General features: G+C 41.1%; 1 protein-coding gene across 1 annotated transcript in view; it reads right to left on the reverse strand.

Moving 5' to 3' along the window:
* The window catches only part of FNDC3B (fibronectin type III domain containing 3B), a 2611550-nt gene that overhangs the window by 1145530 nt on the left and 1444757 nt on the right, over positions 1-21263 (reverse strand). Inside the window, exon 7 of the mRNA XM_044070236.1 lies at positions 20419-20653. Within this exon, the coding sequence (XP_043926171.1) occupies positions 20419-20653 (235 nt within the window). The remainder of the gene's footprint in view (positions 1-20418; positions 20654-21263) is intronic.

Genomic DNA, 21263 nt, shown 5'->3' on the forward strand with positions numbered 1-21263 from the left:
GTCAAACAGGCGGTCCTGACTTAAGGGAGCATCCAACAATTTAGCTTTAACATGTTCAGGTAAAGATTGCTCCTTAAGCCAAGCATGCCTTCTGAGCACAGAACCAATAGCAGCAGCCCTGCAAGAGGCCTCTAAAGAATCAAATCCACATTGCAAAGTATATTTTCCAACCTGTTCAGCAGAATGCATTAAATCCTGTAATTCTTTATTTTCCGCACAGTCAGGAATCAACATCATTTTCTGTTTAAGCAATCCAATAACATGTTGTTGATACTTTAACATAAATGGCAGTTTAAAGCCCTAATGGCCAAGGTTGCAGAAGTGTAAACCTTCTTACCCCATCTATCTAGCGCCATGGAGTCTCTATCAGAAGGGGTAGGACTTTTAGCAGTAGAAGCCTTAATGCCCTTGGGTCTCTGTGAAATAGTCTCTGGATCCGCAATAGGATTTTTAAAAAGGAACTTGTGTGAATCAGAAACCCTGTAATATCTGTCAGGTTTTCTGGGAGCAGGAGGCAAGGAATCAGGGGCCAAACTAGATTCCAAAAAAGCATCATCAACAATGTCTAGTACAAGAGGAATAGCTAAAGGCCTATGCTGAGGCAGGAGTAAGAAATCCCTAAGCCTCTTTTGAATCAGAAAAATCCTGGCTTTCCCAGTGGAAATGCTCCCTTAGAGTATGTAAGGTTTCACCAAAAGAAAAATCCTCTGGAGGAGGAGCAGAGGGAATAGAGTCCTCTGCATCAGAATCCTCATAAGTAAATAAGGGCAAATCCAGATAATCAGAAGAATCAGAAAAATCAGAATCCTGATCAGAAGATTCATAAACAACTTCAGTCCTAGGTCTCTTAAAAGGGGGAGGCTAGCTTCCCCTGATTAGAGTTCTAAGATATTCAGCCATTCTTATCATTTGTTTTTTAGGCATAGAGGCCTGAGCATGTGGTCTGGGTGTCAGTTTTTTTGGCATGGTTTAAGATTTAAGCCTAAAAGAAGAAGGAGGTATCGGTTTAATATGCAAGTCCGTAGGCCTGAATACACCCTCAGAAGCTGGTGCTTGCACAGCGGCTCCGGACCCATCCAAGGTAGAGACATCCGCAGGTTCCATAGTTGAAGCATCTCGCAGCATACCGGACTCTGAATGGTTCTCGGTAGAGGCCTGCAAAGTACCGGTGAACTGGCGACTGTCTTAGGAGAAGCGTCGTTGGTAGTTTTGCACCTCGGCAGCCTGACTCTGTCTTTATCCTAGCATTTTTTCAGGATCCTGGTAGTCGGATGGCTAACCAATGACATTTCTGGATAATTAAACCGAGAACCAAAATATTTTGAGGCGAAAATATACCGATGATGGATAGTGCGCTGATTAAATAAAGCACAAAACCGACAGCATGGTACGTCGTGGTCAGGGCCTAGGCAAGGAATACAGTACGAATGAAAATCATTATGAGGTATTTGCTTTCCACAAGTAATGCAATTATTAACTTTTACTGACATCGGTAAGGAGCAAGAAAAAGTTTCCCCAATGGGGTACTTAGCTTTAGTTGAAGACTTTGGTTCTGAAACTCGAAAACGAAAATTTCAGGAGTCGGCTGACCAGCACTTGCGAACTGCTTCTGCTTCGGACACCGCACGGCAAGAAAGACTGATGTAATGGCATCGGCTGCATGTTTTATACCCCTGACGACACAGCAACCGACGCAGGACCCAAGATTTTGTTAATCAGGCCGACTGAGGGCTACTGTAAGCAGATAACCCAAAAGTGATGACTGCAACAGTGAAACACGAAGAACATCTAAATATTCTAAACATGAAGGTAATAGATGTCAAAGTAGTGATTCCAAATTTGAAGGTAGTACATGTCAAACTAAAGATTCTAAACATGAAGGTAGTACATGTCAAACTAGTGATTCTAAATGTGAAGGTAATAGATGTCAAACTAGTGATTCTAAACGTGAAGGTAGTACATGTCAAACTAGTGGTTCTAAATGTGAAGGTAGTACATGTCAAACTAGTGGTTCTAAATGTGAAGGTAGTACATGTCAAACTAGTGGTTCTAAATGTGAAGGTAGTACATGTCAAACTAGTGGTTCTAAATGTGAAGGTAGTACATGTCAAACTAGTGGTTCTAAATGTGAAGGTAGTACATGTCAAACTAGTGGTTCTAAATGTGAAGGTAGTACATGTCAAACTAGTGGTTCTAAATGTGAAGGTAGTACATGTCAAACTAAAGATTCTAAACATGAAGGTAGTACATGCCAAACTAGTGATTCTAAATGTGAAGGTAATAGATGTCAAACTAGTGATTCTAAACGTGAAGGTAGTACATGTCAAACTAGTGGTTCTAAATGTGAAGGTAGTACATGTCAAACTAGTGGTTCTAAATGTGAAGGTAGTACATGTCAAACTAGTGGTTCTAAATGTGAAGGTAGTACATGTCAAACTAGTGGTTCTAAATGTGAAGGTAATAGATGTCAAACTAGTGATTCTAAACGTGAAGGTAGTACATGTCAAACTAGTGGTTCTAAATGTGAATGTAGTACATGTCAAACTAGTGGTTCTAAATGTGAAGGTAGTACATGTCAAACTAGTGGTTCTAAATGTGAAGGCAGTAATGTCAACTAGTGATTCTAAACATGAAGGTAGTACATGTCAAACTAGTGATTCTAAATATGAAGGTAATAGATGTCAAACTAGTGATTCTAAACGTGAAGTTAGTACATGTCAAACTAGTGATTCTAAATATGAAGGTAGTAGATGCCAAACTAGTGGTTCTAAATGTGAAGGCAGTAATGTCAACTAGTGATTCTAAACATGAAGGTAGTACATGTCAAACTAGTGATTCTAAATGTGAAGTTAGTAGATGCCAAACTAGTGGTTCTAAATGTGAAGGTAGTACATGTCAAACTAAAGATTCTATACATGAAGGTAATAGATGTCAAACTAGTGATTCTAAATGTGAAGTTAGTAGATGCCAAACTAGTGGTTCTAAACGTGAAGGTAGTACATGTCAAACTAGTGGTTCTAAATGTGAAGGTAGTACATGTCAAACTAAAGATTCTAAACATGAAGGTAGTACATGTCAAACTTGTGATTCTAAATGTGAAGTTAGTAGATGCCAAACTAGTGGTTCTAAATGTGAAGGTAGTACATGTCAAACTAGTGGTTCTAAATGTGAAGGTAGTACATGTCAAACTAGTGGTTCTAAATGTGAAGGTAGTACATGTCAAACTAGTGGTTCTAAATGTGAAGGTAGTACATGTCAAACTAGTGGTTCTAAATGTGAAGGTAGTACATGTCAAACTAGTGGTTCTAAATGTGAAGGTAGTACATGTCATACTAGTGGTTCTAAATGTGAAGGTAGTACATGTCAAACTAGTGGTTCTAAATGTGAAGGTAGTACATGTCAAACTAGTGGTTCTAAATGTGAAGGTAGTACATGTCAAACTAGTGGTTCTAAATGTGAAGGTAGTACATGTCAAACTAGTGGTTCTAAATGTGAAGGTAGTACATGTCAAACTAGTGGTTCTAAATGTGAAGGTAGTACATGTCAAACTAGTGGTTCTAAATGTGAAGGTAGTACATGTCAAACTAGTGGTTCTAAATGTGAAGGTAGTACATGTCAAACTAGTGGTTCTAAATGTGAAGGTAGTACATGTCAAACTAGTGGTTCTAAATGTGAAGGTAGTACATGTCAAACTAGTGGTTCTAAATGTGAAGGTAGTACATGTCAAACTAGTGGTTCTAAATGTGAAGGTAGTACATGTCAAACTAGTGATTCTAAACGTGAAGGTAGTACATGTCAAACTAGTGGTTCTAAATGTGAAGGTAGTACATGTCAAACTAGTGGTTCTAAATTTGAAGGTAGTACATGTCAAACTAGTGATTCTAAATGTGAAGTTAGTAGATGCCAAACTAGTGGTTCTAAATGTGAAGGTAGTACATGTCAAACTAGTGGTTCTAAATGTGAAGGTAGTACATGTCAAACTAGTGATTCTAAACATGAAGGTAGTACATGTCAAACTAGTGGTTCTAAATGTGAAGGTAGTACATGTCAAACTAGTGGTTCTAAATGTGAAGGTAGTACATGTCAAACTAGTGGTTCTAAATGTGAAGGTAGTACATGTCAAACTAGTGGTTCTAAATGTGAAGGTAGTACATGTCAAACTAGTGGTTCTAAATGTGAAGGTAGTACATGTCAAACTAGTGGTTCTAAATGTGAAGGTAGTACATGTCAAACTAGTGGTTCTAAATGTGAAGGTAGTACATGTCAAACTAGTGGTTCTAAATGTGAAGGTAGTACATGTCAAACTAGTGGTTCTAAATGTGAAGGTAGTACATGTCAAACTAGTGGTTCTAAATGTGAAGGTAGTACATGTCAAACTAGTGGTTCTAAACGTGAAGGTAGTACATGTCAAACTAGTGGTTCTAAATGTGAAGGTAGTACATGTCAAACTAGTGGTTCTAAACGTGAAGGTAGTACATGTCAAACTAGTGGTTCTAAATGTGAAGGTAGTACATGTCAAACTAGTGGTTCTAAATGTGAAGGTAGTACATGTCAAACTAGTGGTTCTAAATGTGAAGGTAGTACATGTCAAACTAGTGGTTCTAAATGTGAAGGTAGTACATGTCAAACTAGTGGTTCTAAATGTGAAGGTAGTACATGTGAAACAAAAGATTCTAAACATGAAGGTAATAGATGTCAAACTAGTGATTCTAAACGTGAAGGTAATACATGTCAAACTAGTCATTCTAAATGTGAAGTTAGTAGATGCCAAACTCGTGATTCAAAATATCTTATGGTTTGCTACCACTGTACTGCTAGCCATCTAACAAGAGGTTTCTGAATCTTTGTTGGCCTTAATGAGTCAGAGGTAATTAGAATTAGTGGGAAGAAACAATCTCAGGGTACATCTCTAGCAACAATTTACTCCCTGAACTCCATGATCTGGACAGCAAAACTTTAGTAATCACAGTGTTGTACTTTAAATGGGTTTATAACTATAAGGAGGCTATCAGAATCATGGGAGAGGTAATAATCTCAGTAATACTAAAACACAGTAGAGTCCAAGCACATCCATCTTCACAAAGGCAAACTTCTGCGCTTATCATAGACTGCATGTTCCTTATGTCAGTGTTGTATGTAAGGCTGATTCCTTGTTTTTCAACCCTTATACACTTGGACCAATGTGGATTTGTTCTGACTGAAAAAATACATAGTCTTGCAGTGAAAAGGCATCTGGTGAGGAAAAAGTACAGTTGTGTACATTTACCATAAATGTAGATGTTCGAGTGTATTCACTGTTGCAGTCATCACACTTGGGTTATCTGCCTGCTGGTAGCCCTCAGTCTGCCCGAATACCAGAGACTTAGTATTTCTGCTTCGGTTGCTGTTGCTCCAGGACTGACGTCAGGTTGTCAGGGGTATAAAAACAGGCAGCTGACACCATTACATCAGTTTTTCTTGCCCCAAATGTCAGGAGCCCCCAATTGGGAGCTAAGCTATGGTGGGAAATCACCACCAGTAAAAAGTAAATACCAATACCCCTGTAAGGGGTAAGTAGTATACACAGAGAGGAGAGAGAGAGAGAGAGAAGGGTGCTGGAGGGAGGGAAACTAGGACTGCAATAGTGAATACACTCGAACATCTACATTTATGGTAAGTGTACACAACTGTACTATGTTCTTCGTGTTTCACTGTTGCAGTCATCACACTTGGGTTGATTCCCAAAGCTGAAGAATGGGTGGAGGCAGCCAAGAAGAATTGGGGCTGGCTAGTATGCCCTGCAGGACTGCTGTTGCAAAAACCACCCTGGATTTGGAAAAGATAGGCAGGTGGTAATGCTTGGAGAAGGTGTGTGCAGAACTCCAGGTAGCAGCTTCCAGCTCCCCTGAGGAATGCTGTAGAAGTAGAAGTTGCCCTAGTGGAATGTGTTCTGACCCCCTGAGTGGTTGGTTTCCCATGGTGTTTGTAGCAGAAATGGATAAAGTTTGCTATCCATTTGGAAATTGTGTGTTTTGAAATGGGCTTGCCCTCTGCCCCTAGTGCAAAACTGAATAGTAACTGGTCAGATTTCTTGAAGGGCTTAGTCCTATTTAGGTAGAATCTGAGCTGCCTGTGCACGTCCAAGGAGTGCAGAATCCTTTCCCCTTTATTTTGAGGGTTAGGGAAGAAGGTTTGTAAATGGACAGATTGGTTGACAGCCACACTGGACACCACTTTAGGCATAAAGGAAGGATTAGTCCTGAAGGAGACCCTGTCAGCATGAAAAATAATGAAGGGTTCCACAGCCATAAGTGCTTGTACCTCAGACCCTCTTCTAGCTGACGTGATGGCCAGAAGCAAGGCTGTTTTCCAAGAGAGGAATTTTAACTCTGCTGATGCTGCAGGTTCAAAGGAGGGTAGCATGAGTTTTTCCAGTACAAAGTTAAGGTCTCAAGCAGGGGTGGGTGTTCTTTTTGGTGGCCTTAAGTTGTTTGCCCCACTCAGGAACGGTTTGATGAGAGGGTGAGAGAAGAGAGGTGGCTCAGTGTTGTAATGAGCCGAGATGGCACAGGCATGGCTCTTAATGGAGGAGAAGGATAGGCCTCTGTGGAGTAGATCTGCTAAGTAATCCAGGATTAGAGGTAAGAAGGGCAGTGCTGTGTCCTCTCCTTTAGAGTGAACCCAGGAGCGATACCTTTTCCACTTATCAGCATAGGATTTCCTTGTACTGGGTCTTCTGGCTTCAAGAATGATGTCCAGCACCTGCTTGTTTAGGCTGGTCACTGGGGGAGAATTCAAGGAATAAGCCAGACTGCCAGATTCAGGGTTTGTAGTTGCGGATGCAAGATCTGTCCCCCCTGCTGAGTAAGGAGAGTTGGGATCTGGGGTAGGTGCCAATGTGACACCGGTGACAGGCTGCACAGTAGTGGGTACCAGTGCTGGTGTGGCCAGTCCGGGGCAATCAGGATTGTCCTTGGTTTGTCTTGTCTTATCTTGAGTAATATTTTTGAGAGAAGGGGCAGAGGAGGGAATGCATAGATAGAGAGGTTTTCCCACTGGAAGGATAGGGCATCCACTTTCCAGGCCCTGCTGTGAGGTGTCCTGGTGCAGAATTTGGTGAGCTGGTGATTGCAGGGGGAGGCAAAGAGGTCCAGCTCTGGGGTCCCCCATTTCTGGATTAGAAGGCTGAAGGTGCTGGGTTCTAATTGCCACTCATGTGGGTCTAGGAGATTTTTGCTTAAGTCATCTGTCAGGGAGTTTTGTTTGCCTGGCAGTTACTGAGCTGGCAGATGAACCTGCATGTCCAAGGCCGTGTTCCACAGGGCCATGGCTAGCCTGCAGAGTGGGTACGAGTGGGTTCCCCCCTGCTTGTTGATGTACCACATAACTGTGGTGTTGTCTGTTTTTATTAGCAAGGGTCCTGGTGAGAGTAGGGATCTGAAAGTTGTTACAGCATGCTGAACAGCTAGCATCTCTTTTTGGTTGATGTGCAGATGAATTTGACTTGGGCTCCAGTGGCCCTGAATGTACTTGTCGTTCAGGTGTGCCCCCCAGGCATAGTCTGATGAGTCTGTGGTTAGGATGAAAAAACACCACAAGAAAGTCACAATACGAAAAACACACCACACCAAGAAGTATAGCAAAAAACTCTACTGGTGTATCCGGTACCTCAGCTTTCGCCTTCAAGGAATATTTTTCCACAAAAGCAGCTTTCCATTTTATGCGGTGCATAGTTGAATAATTGATATCAATCAAATACACATACTTTTCATTAAATATAATTGACATAATGATATTTACCTGCCAAAACATTTCAATTAGATCACATTAAATGTCCCCTACAAAATTTCATCCCTCCTGTCACTTATTAAAGTGTTCTAAAATATACTAATAAATTTTATTTAAAACAAACTTCTTATATAAATACATTATTACCAATAATTCTTTTTAATACATTTAAATTGATACATTTTAATACTTTTAATACAATTTAATACAACAAAGGTGCATACTACATGAAGTCAGTTGTTTAACTAATTGATATCCCTACCTAAAGACATCATCCACAACATCCAGAACTGGAAGTATTGTTAAAGGTCTATGTGGTGACAACTCTAAAAATTATCTGAGTCTCTTTTTGGACCGAGGATAGTCTTGGCATTCCCAGTGGTAATGCTCTCTTAAAGTATGTAGGGTTTCACCAAAAGAAAAATCCTCTGGAGGTGAAGCAGAGGGAATGGATTGCTCTGCATCAGAATCCTCATAAGCAGATAAAGGCATGTCTTCATAATCAGAAACCTTAGAGACGTAGGACTCTTGGTCTGTTAAAGTTGCTGGGGACAGGTCTCTTTTTCTCTTAGCAGGGGGAGTCTGGCTTCCCCTAATCAGCATAATCAGTCTTCTGCCATTTTAAGCATTTGATGTTGTGGCAAGGAAGCAGGTGCTTGAGTTTGGGTTGTTGTTTTTTTAGGTGTAGCTCGTACTCTTGGCCTTAGAAACTCGGTAGTTTTAGACAGAACTGAAGACGCTAAAGAAGTCGTTGGTTTGTGTCAAATATCGGTAGTGCGAAGAACTTCCTCAGAAGCCAGTGCCTGCACAGCGGCTCCAGACCTATCCAAGGTAGAGACATCCGCAGGTTCCGTAGTCAAAGAAGAGTCTTGTGGCATACCGGACTACGAACGGGTCTCTGTAGCAGCCTGTAAATCTACCGAAGTGGGCATCAGGGGATGTGGAAGCGCCTCACTGAGTACCGGTGAACTGGTGACTAGCTTAACAGAAGCGGTGTCGGCAGTTTTGGACCTGTGCGGTCTGTCTTTGTCTTTATCCTTAAGTTTTTTCAGAAGATCGGTAGTCGGATGGCTTACCAAAGCCATTTCGAAATATGGAGATAGAAAGTGAAAGTATTTAGCAACAATAAGGGCCCAATGATGAATAGTTTGGGCGTTGAACAAAGCACAAAACTGACAGCGAGGTACTTCGTGGTCTGGGCCTAAACAGGTGATGCAGTAAGAATGGAAATCTCGGTGTGGTATTTGCTTTCCACAGGCAAGACAATTGTTAACTTTTTCTGACATTGGTTAGAGCAAGAAAAAAAGATCCCCAGTGAGGTACTTAGCTTTAGAAGACGTCAGGATGATTCAATTCAGAAACTAAAACTCAGGTAGCGGCCGGCCAGCACTCGTGCAAACTGCTTCTGCTTCGAGCCCCTCGGCAAGAAAGACTGATGTAATGGCGTCGGCTGCCTGTTTTTATACTAGAGACCTGACATCAGTCCTGGAGCAACAGCAACCGATGCAGAAATACTAAGTCTCTGGTATTCGAGCTGACTGAGGGCTACCTGCAGGCATATAACCCAAGTGTGATGAATGCAACAGTGAAGCACAAGAACATCAGCCATTATTCTTCAAAGGAGATTTGGGCTCTCAGACTCACTTAGAGATCTACTGTGAATTGTTCTCTCAGATTCACTCAGAGATCTACTGTGAAACATATATATATATATATATATATATATATATATATATATATATATATATATATATATATATATATATATATATATATATATATATATATATATATATGCACACACACACACACACACACACACACACACACACACACACACACACACACACACACACACAGATAAGACATATGTAAAATGCAACATAAATACAGTTTCGGGCAGTGGGGACCTATCAGCATTCTTCACACTGAGAGAGGAAAAAGGCAAGGGTTCCCACTTTCTTCCCCATCATTTGCAACGCATCTAGAAAGTACAGTTTTGTACCTACCATAAATGTAGATGTCCGATAGATATGCAACTGCAGTCCTGACATATGGGTTGTCCTGCCTCAGGCAGCCCTTCGGTCGGCCGGATTCCAAAGTCTGGGTCTGGCATCGGCTGATGTCGCTTCCTCCCCGACGTCAGAGCGGCTGGGGTATAAAGGCATCCGCCGACGCCATCTTCTTCAGTGTTTCTTGCCCCAGATGCCAGGTGCCCTCCAAGGAAGGCTAAATTTGGTGAATGGATAAACAAAAATTCCAGACATGTACAACAGTAATAAACAGATACACCATAACAGATATCCCCAGTTAATAGGTAAAGGGGGAAATGGACCCAAGGGAAAAAACAGAGGGGTAGGAGGGAGGGTAAACCTGACTGCAGTTGCATCTCTATCGGACATCTACATTTATGGTAGGTACAAAACTGTACTATGTCCTTCAAGAATGCAAATGCAGTCCTGACATATGGGTTGAATACCATAGCCAAGTTGGGGGTGGTAGGATCTAAGCAAGGGATGGTGTAGCTAGAAGGCCCTGCAGGACTGCGTAAGCAAAGCCTGCTCGGGATCTGGAGTACAATGGCAGGTTGTAGTGTTAGGTAAATGTATGCATGCAGCTCCATGTAGCAGCCTCTAGAATGTCCTTTGTAGCCACTCCTCTTAGAAGAGCTGTGGATGTGGCTATAGCTCTGGTGGAGTGTGGTCTAATATTGGCTGGCACACCTTTTCCATGGAAAGATAACAGAATCTGATGCAGTGTCCAATCCATTTTGAAATTGTTTGTTTGGAGACTGCTTTTCCTTGCACTCCAGCAGCATAGGCTACAAATAGTTGGTCAGACTTCCTGGTGGTCTTTGTTTTGTCCAAGTAGTAGCGTAATTGTCTGTGTATGTCCAAAGTATGCAGCAGCTTTTCCCCTTTATTTTGAGGATTGGGAAAGAAAGTAGGCAGGTGGATTTCTTGATTTAGAGACACGCTAGATATCACCTTTGGCATGAATGAAGGATTGGTCCTTAGAGAAACTCTGTCCTGATGGAAAATGAGAAAGGGAGGTACTGCCATGAGGGCCTGTATCTCCGAGACTCTTCTTGCTGAGGTAACTGCCAACAGGAAGACCGTTTTCCAGGAGAGAAATTGCATTTCTGAAGATGCTGCTGGTTCAAAAGGAGGAAGAGTTAACTTTTCCAAGACGTAATTGAGGTCCCATGCAGGAACTGGAGGTTTTCTGGGAGGTTTGATATTCTTTATCCCTCTTAGAAACTGTCTTAGCAAGGGATGCGGAAACACAGGTGGGTCACAGTTGTAATTTGCTGAGATTGCTGAAGCGTGGATTTTAATGGAAGAACATGAGAGGCCACTATGAAACATTTCTGCCAAGTATTCTAATATCTGAGGTATGCTCATCACTGATGCATCCTAGCCCTTGTTGGCATTCCAGATGATGAATCTCTTCCACTTGGCCGAATAGGTTTTTCTGGTAGAAGGTCTGCGTGCTTCCAGCAAGATTTCCTGAACTTTTTCGGAGAGGGAGACTTGGGGCAACGTCATGGAACCCTCCAAGGAGTCAGCTGCAATGTTTGTAGGTTTTGATGAACAGTCCTGTAATTGTGCTGAGATAGGAGCAGAGGCCATTGAGGCAAGGGCCACGGTTTGGTGTGAGTTATGCTCAGTAGCAAAGGATACCAGTGCTGCCTTGGCCAGTCTGGAGCTATCAAGATTCCTTTTGGTTGATCTGCTTTGATCTTCAGTAACACCTTGGTCAGTAAAGGTAGAGGAGGAAATGCATAGATTGTTAGGGTATTCCAGTTGAAGGACAGGGCATCCGTTCTCCAGGCTAGAGGATGGTGTGTCCTTGTGCAGAACCTTTCCAGATGATGATTGAGATGAGAAGCAAAGAGATCTATGTCTGGTCTTCCCCATGCAGTTGTTATTTGTGAGAAAATGTGTGGATGCAGCATCCATTCGTGTGGATCCAAGAAATTTCTGCTCAATCTGTCCGCCAGAACATTGTCCTTGCCCGGAACAAACTGGGCTTGCAAGTGGATGTTCAGTTTCAGGGACTTTTCCCAAAGATTCATTGTTAATTGGCAGAGGGGATACGAGTGAGTGCCCCCTTGTTTGTTTATATACCACATGACAGTGGTGTTGTCTGTCCTTATTAGTAGATGACCTTGTTGAAGAGATTTTTCGAAGGCTTCTATTGCATGTATCACTGCCAACATCTCTTTTTGATTTATGTGCAGATGCATTTCCATGGGAGTCCATTGTCCTTGAATGCATCTGCCCTCCATGTGCGCCCCCCCATCCATGGTCTGAGACGTCTGTTGTAATGGTTTGACTTGCTTGAGCTTTGTTGAAAGGCATGCCCTTGTTTAAATGACTTGATTGAGCCCACCACAAAAATTCCCTTTGTAGGCATAGTGGTATTACGTCTTGTAGGTTATGGCTGTGTTGAGACCACAAGCTTTTTAGGTACCATTGTAGCTTTCTCATGTGTAGTCTTGCCAGAGGGATCAGAAGAATGCAAGATGCCATGAACCCCAGGGCCTGCAGGGTCTTTCTTGCGGTCAGCTGGGTAAGCTTTGCTAGGCTTTTGAAGTAATCTGGTAAATGCTGTTGTTTCTCCTCTGTGAGGAAAGCCATTTGTGATTGTGTGTCCAGTTCTGCTCCTAGAAAAATAATCTTTTGGGATGGCAGTAGTCTTGATTTTTGGATGTTGACTGTGTATCCCAAAGCCTGTAGCAGCTGAATGACATAATCCAAGTTTTTTATCAAGGTTTGTTTGCTGTCTGCTTGTATGAGGCAGTCGTCCAGGTAAGGGTATATTTGAATCCCCTGGAGCCTGCAATGTGCAACTACTAATGCCAGGCATTTCGGGAATACTCTGGGTGCAGTAGATAAGCCAAACGGCAATGCTGAGAATTGATAATGCTCTGTTCCTGCAAGAAATCTGAGGTATCTTCTGCAACTGTGTCTGATTGGGACATGCAGGTATGCCTCCTTGAGGTCCAGAGTGACCAGCCAAGACCCCTTGCCCAGCATGGGAAGGAGTTAACGTCAGCATTTTGAATTTTGGCACAATGAGAAAGGTGTTTAGAATGGACAAGTCCAGTATAGGCCTCCACTGTTTTTCTTTTCTTGGAACAAGGAACAGTCTTGAATAGAATCCCTGGCCTTGTTCCTGAGGAGGAACCTTTTCTATTGCTTTTATTTGTAACAGCTTTGAAACTTGTATGAGTGCCTCTGCCCTTTGATTTTGTGGCAGGTTTGGCATGCCTTGTCCAGTTGGTAAGGTGTGGAAGTGGAACCTGTAACCTTTGTCTATTATGTCCAGAATCCATTTGTCCTTTGTTATAATGTGCCAGTTTTTTGAGAATAGAGATAATTTTCCGCCTAGAGGTGCTTCTCTTTGAGCCTTGGTCGGCGGAGTGAAAGTCAAGTCATTGTGATTGTCCCTGTGGTGCAGCTGAACTCCCTGCGCCACTTCTCTGATTTGGTGGTTGCCATTGGCGGCCCCTGTAGGAGCCTCGGTATTGCCCTCTACCTCGAGTACACCTGTTTTTCCCCCTTTGAAACTTGTCTGAGTCTGGAAAGGACCAATTCTTTGAAGGCCAATTCCTGCTGAATCTGGGTGGCTGAACCTGGAGGAAATCTTTGACTGTCTGTACTGATTTTGCCTTTTCCTCAATAGACTTCAATACATCCTGTGCATTAGCACCAAAAAGCTTCTGTTTTTCCAGAGGTGCATCCAGGAGCTTTACTTTAACATGGTCTGGCAGTGGCTGTTCTTTCAACCAAGCATGTCTATGTATAACGGCCCCTGTCATAGCTGCCCTACATGAAGCTTCCAATGAATCATAACCACACTGAAGAAAATGATTGCTAACCTGCTGAGTATTATGTACCAAATCCTGAATGCCTTTCTATCTATAGGCTCAGGAGAGGCTAACTTTTTCTGCAAATCATCCATTAAGTAATCCTGGTACTGAAACATATGAAAAAGGCAGTTAAGTGACCTCATGGCAAGGGTGGAAGAAGTATAAACTTTTTTGCCCCATCTCTCCAGGGACCTAGCTTCCCTGTCAGCGGGCAGAGGATTTTTGACCGAGGAAGAAGCCACTCCTTTGGGGCCCTGTGAAATAGTTTCTAGATCCACAGAGTGGGCCTTAAGGAGATGCTTGTGAGTGTCAAAGACCCTGTAATATCTGTCTGGCTTGACAGAAGCAGGAGGGAGAGAATCAGGGGAAGCACTGGAGTCTGAGAATACATCATCCAGGACATCCAACACTGGAGGGATAGCTAAAGGCCTGTGCTGAGGTAACTTAAGGAAGGTATGTAGCCTTTTCCTGGAATTAGAAAATTCCTGACCCTGCCATTGAAAATGTTCTCTCATGGAGTGGAGAACTTCACCGAAAGAAATATCCTCTGGAGGAGAAGCAGGGGGAATTGATTCCTCAGCATCAAAGTCCTCATAGGCCTGGAAGGATTCTTCTTGGGTGTCTGAGTGCTCTGAATCCACAGAGGCTTCATATGAAGAGAGGGTGTCTGCCTGCTCAGTTCTAGGCCTTTTATCTGCAGGCGGCTGAGAACCTCTGCCTGGGTGCGGCTGAGAACCCCTAATAAGAGAGATTAGATCGGCACCCAGAGTCATGATCTGTCTATCAGAAGAAGGTCCCTGAGAAGTAGTTTTAGGATGGGCCTTGGCTTGGCTGGCAGCCTTAGCACGTGCAAAGGCCTTGATGGACATGGATACTGGAGGCCTAGCTGCCCCACATGCAGGGGTAACTTTGTCCACAGGAATGGTGTCAGGTAGATCCAGAGCTTCGGTTTCTGGAGGAAAATCAACAACCGGCACCGGTGAAATCTCCGGGACAGAAGAACGCGTTAAAGCGGTGTCGTCGGCCTGGAGTGGTTGAAATACAGTTTCCGAAGGGGCTGATGCACTCGCGGAGGGCTTAGACGTGGTATCGGTGGACGACGCGGGCCAAGGATGTCGGTCCCGGTCCCTGCGGTTTTTGGTAGTTTGTGCTGTCGGTTGTGCCGACTGCATGATATAAGCGTAAGATTCGCCAAAGAAGTTTTCGGCAAATTCTGCCCGGCGCCTGAGTGTGCGCTTATTAAAGCAAGCACAGGCAGCAAAGGCCGAGACCTCGTGGTCTGGGCCCAGGCAAGGGAGGCAGTAAGAATGGAAGTCCTTATGAGGTATTTGTTTACCATAAGACAAACAATTATTAACTTTTTCAATTTTTTCTGACATCAGCTGAGGCAAGAAAAAATGTTCCCCAACGGGGTACTTAGCTTTTAGATGACTTCGGTAACAGAAAACACAGGAGCTGACCGACCGGCACTTGCGAACTGCTTCTGCTTCGGGCACCGTGCGGCAAGAAAGACTGAAGAAGATGGTGTTGGCGGATGCCTTTATACCCCAGCCGCTCTGACGTCGGTGAGGAGGCGACATCAGCCGACGTCGGACCCAGACTTTGGAATCTGGCCGACCGAAGGGCTGCCTGAGGCAGGACAACCCATATGTCAGGACTGCAGTTGCATTCTTGAAGGACATCCAGTGACACTGCAGTTGAAGAATTCCATTGTGCAAGGTTAAGAGATGGTTAGACAGGAGGTTAAGCTTTCTCTGTGTATGTTTTGTTGGTTTACCTTATTGAGAGCAGGACTAGGAACTTCTCTTTGACATATTAGCTGCCAGTTTATAAAATAAACATAAGCAATGTTCAAGCTATAGCAAATAATTTTCAGGTACTATGCTTACTATATCCTTTGTTGTGGCAGCACTGAACTCTTAAAAACCTGGGGGCCTGGCCTACCTCAGCTGAAGTAACATTTAATAAGCTACTAATGAAATGTGCAGGGTTTTCCAAAAACTGAAACATTAGTTGTTAGAGCTAGATCGCAAATTCAAGCATCTCTGATGTTTGGCCTTCATTTGGTGTTATACACTTTCCACAATATTCCTTTGGTCCCTTCAAATAATTTTTGAAGATGATCAACAGCCTATATCAGGACTTCACATAGAATAGTAAGCAACTGAGGGTTGAATATGATGAGTTGGCATTGCCAGTACATTGGGAGGGGGGGCTGGGTCTTCCTGATTTCATTTTACACTGGAAGGCTACCTTACTCTATATTTTTATGTGGAACATGGAAGAATATAAACTGAGATGGAAAGTTCTTCTCCTCTGCTTGGTCATATAAGAGATGGCAATAGCCAGAAATAATCATCTGATCAAGGTAAGAGAGACTGGGCTTCTCATTTCAACTGTACCTACTGTTCAGACAAACTTCAAGGTGGCTGCTGAAGCCTACGTGGTCAGTGTTAAGTGACAAAATTGCCCTAATTTATTGTTTTTTGTTGAGTTGGCCAAATACAGGCCAGTTATTCACTTGATTGTAGAGACACTTGTAAATTGCACAAACAGGTAATTCAAGTTAAATTATTTACTAGTATAGCGGTAACAATAAACAGGAACCACTGCCAGAGACCCAGTTTTCTACTACAGAGTAAAAGCACATACACCTCATGCCAAGATATTCATCAAAATCCTGAACAGTCAAGATCTTTGGGATGGAAGTGTTTACATTTATTTATTTTATTTTTTATTTATTTATTGTTATTTGTTAACCAGGTTGGTCCAACTGAGCCAGGGGCCCTTTTTCAGTGGAGATCCGAGGAGAAAAGCTCCAGATACATTTCACAATATAAAAACAGAGATATATTTACAAAGGTAAAATATGAAGTTGTTATATACAGAAAATAAGAATCACAATTTTACAGAATTGTGTACAAGTTGCATAGTGTTACTACAGAACAGCAATAAAAAGTTTGCATGTAGAAATATATACAGGTTTCAGCAATAAATCTATGTACAGCAGTATTTACAAGAATCAGGTTATAGGTCTACAGTAATAGATGTATTAGAGAGACAAATAGAAAAATATGATGTATGCAGAGAGTCAGGAGATAGAATTAACAGGAGGGCAGTAAGATGCCATGCCAAGTCGGAGTTTGACAAGGACAGGACCAGGCCTTTAGTAGGTAGTTTTTAAGATCGAGTTTGAATTGGGATTTATGGGGGACAATTGTTATATCATAGTGGAGGGCATTCCAGGTATGAGCAACATAGAATTTATAAAGGGATTTACCAATATTTTTATTGGGTTTGTAGATGTTGATTTTTGTCAGATGTGCGAAGCTGACGATGGGGGTTACAGAGCGATACCAGGTTTGAGATGGATGGACAGGATGTAGGGTTGTAGAGTATAGAGTGTGTAATGTGTAATTGTGGAAGAAGAAGTTGGTTTTGGAATTCAGGCCAGAGTAAAGACTTAAGACTGTGGCAATGGTGTGAATTCTCTATGCACTAGCTATCTACAAGCTGTCTTTTCGGAAGCAGGTAATATGTTGGAGATGTTGGGCAGAGTTAGATGAGGCTTGTGGATGTATAATTTCTGGGAGTACCAATGCCTAAAAAGCATTAAAATGCAGCTCACTCAGCTTTTTACTACAATAAGTGGCAGGGAGCTCAATATTTCTGCTGTGCAGACAGGCATTGTAAGAAAAATAAAGGTAGTTTGATTTCTCTGCTGTTATTGGTGGCCAAAAAGTAATTTCTAAAAATGGAAATCTTTGATGCATAGACATTGCAGTACTAATGGACCATGTTTGTAAAACTGAGGAAGTCTTGGCTTCATGTTAAAACTGGATAACTTTTACTAGTAAGTGGATAGTTAGTTTGCAACATCGACGTGACCAGGATGTTTAATAGTGGCCTTTTCTCCATGTTAGATGGCTCTGTATGGCATGCAAATGACAACTTGCTTTTGCAAGGACCCATTTATCTGGGTACATAGGAGGTAGGATTCAAATCTATTTTGCAGTTTTAATATATTTCTAGTTAACACTCATACCTCTATATGTTATCCAGGCATATTTTGGGTACAGCTTCCTTAACTAAGGGAAGTTCTATAACTATCATTAACCAATTGGTTGATATGACTAAAAAAACTTGAAGCGGGATGTACTCATATACTCAGATTCTTAAATGAAGCTACAGTTTCAAGCACTGTGTGCTGTATTAAGTATTCACCTTTCAATTCATCTCTCCCAAATCTCATATGCTTAGTTTCTGATGTATTTATCAGCATATTATTCTCTTTTGCCCAAATGGTCCAGTTAATCAAGTTCTTCTGCAGACATGTCCTGTCTGTAACACATGCAATCAGTTTACCCAATTTCAAGTCAACTGCATAGAGACTATAGAACACCTCATTTGAAAAAGATCTGAAAGTTACCATCTAAGCATGTAAGGGCCTAGGACAGAGCCCTGTGGGATACCCTGACTGTAACCAAGACTTTCGCCTGTCCAGTTGCTGTATGATACTTGCCATGTCCTATTTCTAAGCCATGCAGCTATCCATCTTATCAAAAGTACATCAATACCTAGTTGTGCTAACTTATTGATCAGTGTTATGTGTATGATCCTGTCAAATGCTGAAGTAAATCTATGCAAACTACATCACTGCACAATTTTTTATTCATAGCTGTTATTATATTGTTATAGAACATCATGTTACAGATGGTAATAGATCTGTTTTCAACATATGCATGCTGATATATGGTTTCAAGTCCCAAACTTTCCAATTCTGACACTATCTCATCCTGTATCACCCTCTCCATTATTTTTCCACAGCATGAAAGTAGACTTAAGGGTCTGCATGACTCTAGGTTTGTCCTGCTATCCTTTCCCTTAAATACAAACTTAATAAGCAAATGTCTCCAATCTTGAAGAATCTCCCCATATTTATATGACCTTATAAATAACAGATATAACAGTACTATAAGTTCTTGCTGAAGTGTTCTCAGGTCATTATTACTAATTCTGTCTTCTCCCTGTGCGTTGTTTGTATCCAGTTTTCACAGTTCCTTTTCAACATAATCTAATTTGATTTCAGTAACTGAGGTTATCTGCATCTGACTAGGGCAACTCGTCACACCCTTTATGGAACCAAACTGTTTTGCATAAAATTTTGGAAATATTTCTATAATCTGTTGTGCCTGAGAATAAATTTTTGAATCTAGACACAGTTTATCAATTTGTATGTCTTTACTCCTTCCACATCTTAAATGGTTTCCTATTATGTTCAATATCATTATATAAACTTTCTTCAAAAATTTCTTTATCTTGTTTCACATTTGTCTAGCTTGTTTATTTCAGTTCTCAAAGTTGTAGTTCAACCTCTTTTACATTTCTTATATTTTTGTCTCTTACCTTAATCAGGTATCTTGTACCTACGGAAATATATCCCCCTGAAGTTGTATGCCTTGATTCTGACGTTAATTTTTTTTTTGATTTTTCTGTACTCAAACAATTTCTCTTTCAAAACTTTCCAAATTCCTTCTGCAATTTTTCCACTGAACATGTCAATGCAATTAGTTTAACATAGTGACTGTTTTGCTTCTGTATAAACTGTAATTAATCTTCTGTGCATTGGTTTGGATTTCAGTTCGGCAGAATAATCTAGCAAGAAATTAACCTTTATAACCCCATGATCACTGCACATCAACGGTGGTAAAACTTAACAAGAAGTAACAATAATTTTTTAGGAACACAAACGATGTCTAGTATGTCCCTTTCCTTGTAGATTTTTTTTTACAATCTGTAGCAATTGTTTTTCCTGAACATACATTGTGAATAATGTCCTTGCTAATGTTGTTGAATCAATAGTATTCCAGTCTGTTTCTAATAAATTTATGTCGCCAGCACCTTTTTTTCTTCCCGCCTGTGTTTCATACAAGAAATGTATGAATTCCTCTAGGTCATCAGCACTTGACTTTGGTGGTCTATACACTCCAACAACTGTCATATGTTCCAGGGTTGTCTTTATTATCACAGTTACATAATCTATAGTTTTGGTGACTACTTTACAACTCCTTGTGTTGAAAGCAATTGTACTGCAATCTGACACTATCAACAGCATATATTACATATTCTTGAAAAACAGTAATAAATATTTTCCTACAACATGGACTCCTTAATAGTTATACTTAGCAAAATAAAGTCTATCACTTAATTAGCAAAGCAGCAATTGCTACTAGTCGTTATACCTTAATAAGGATTATAGCCCACAAAAATTGCACACCATAGAGAAAACACAGATTTTTACTAATGAACTACAAAACATCCCTTCTTTGCTTAAGCTCATTATTTTAATATGTAAATATTTCAAATTGTAATGGCGCTTTGGTCTTAAAGCACCTTAATAAATCTGAACTGCTTTATGTACTACTCTACTGTTGATGTATTACATACAAAATGAAGTTATTCCGCACTCTCATTATACCACTGCTGATATAAGAAACTGTTGTTTATGAAACATTGGAAGTATCAACATTTTCTGCATGGCCCTGTTTTGCACTTGCATAAAACATTTCAATTTTTTGATAAATTTTGCATCACCACATATTAGCCGAGTTAATGCATAATGCAATCCATACTTTCTTTCTACAGTGTTACGTACATGGAAGCAAAACTACACTTAGTGTAATGTTACAGTTTACATTCACATAAACATGCTAAACTATAAGAAATGTAACTATTCATTCTTCCTGACCAGAAATAAAATATAAAGCAAATACCTTGCTCTCCATATAAAGTTGGTGTGAGATGATGTGGAAAGAATTGGGGTGGGATATCTCCAGGTCCAGGAGGGTAGAAAGCAGCATGTGAGCTATGAATGATGTGCGGCTGGTGGGTGAAGTACGGAGGTAAGTGATGAGTTGGAGAAAGTGCTGAGGGATAATTTGTGGTGTAGCACTCTGGAGACTGGGGTAGTACCACTACCCTGCGGACCCCCATATTATCTTCTATTACCTAGAAAACGTGAAAGACAGTGTTAATAATTCTGTGTATAGGCAATGATTTTCCATACAGCATTCCATAATGTACAAACTTATTGAGTCAATCACTCAGTCAGTTTAACAATTCTCTTGTTACCTAAGTATAACATAAATTAACTCCATAAAATGAAACAAACAAGTTATAATAAATACATAAAAACAGCTAAGCAACAACAGGGAGAAAATAAGTAATCAAATTATTCTTTTAGTTACCAGTAGGCCTTCTGAAACAAGTGTTAAGGGACCTCTTAAAGATACTAACATTGGGACTGCACTGCAACCTCCATTACTGCATTCCACAGAAAAGGAAACCATGAAGAGGAAAGCATAGCAGTCATATGACTGCAGGTGTATCCAAGGAAGTGTTCACAGCCCCATATCAGCACCTGAAATGATTCAAATGACCAGATGGAGAGCTGGAACCTCTTAAGTTTCAAAGACAAAGATCACATATAGCAAGGTACATCATTAGCAACATATTAAAGGTGGCACTGGAACTCTGAGGGCAGCACACACTCAGCAGAACAGACATAACATTGCAGTAAAGTGCATTATGCATTATGAGTCTGGATGTAAGAATTTTG

This window comes from Protopterus annectens, chromosome 4.part1 (genome assembly GCF_019279795.1).
Source record: "Protopterus annectens isolate FY-2018-M chromosome 4.part1, PAN1.0, whole genome shotgun sequence".
NCBI lineage: Eukaryota > Metazoa > Chordata > Ceratodontiformes > Protopteridae > Protopterus > Protopterus annectens.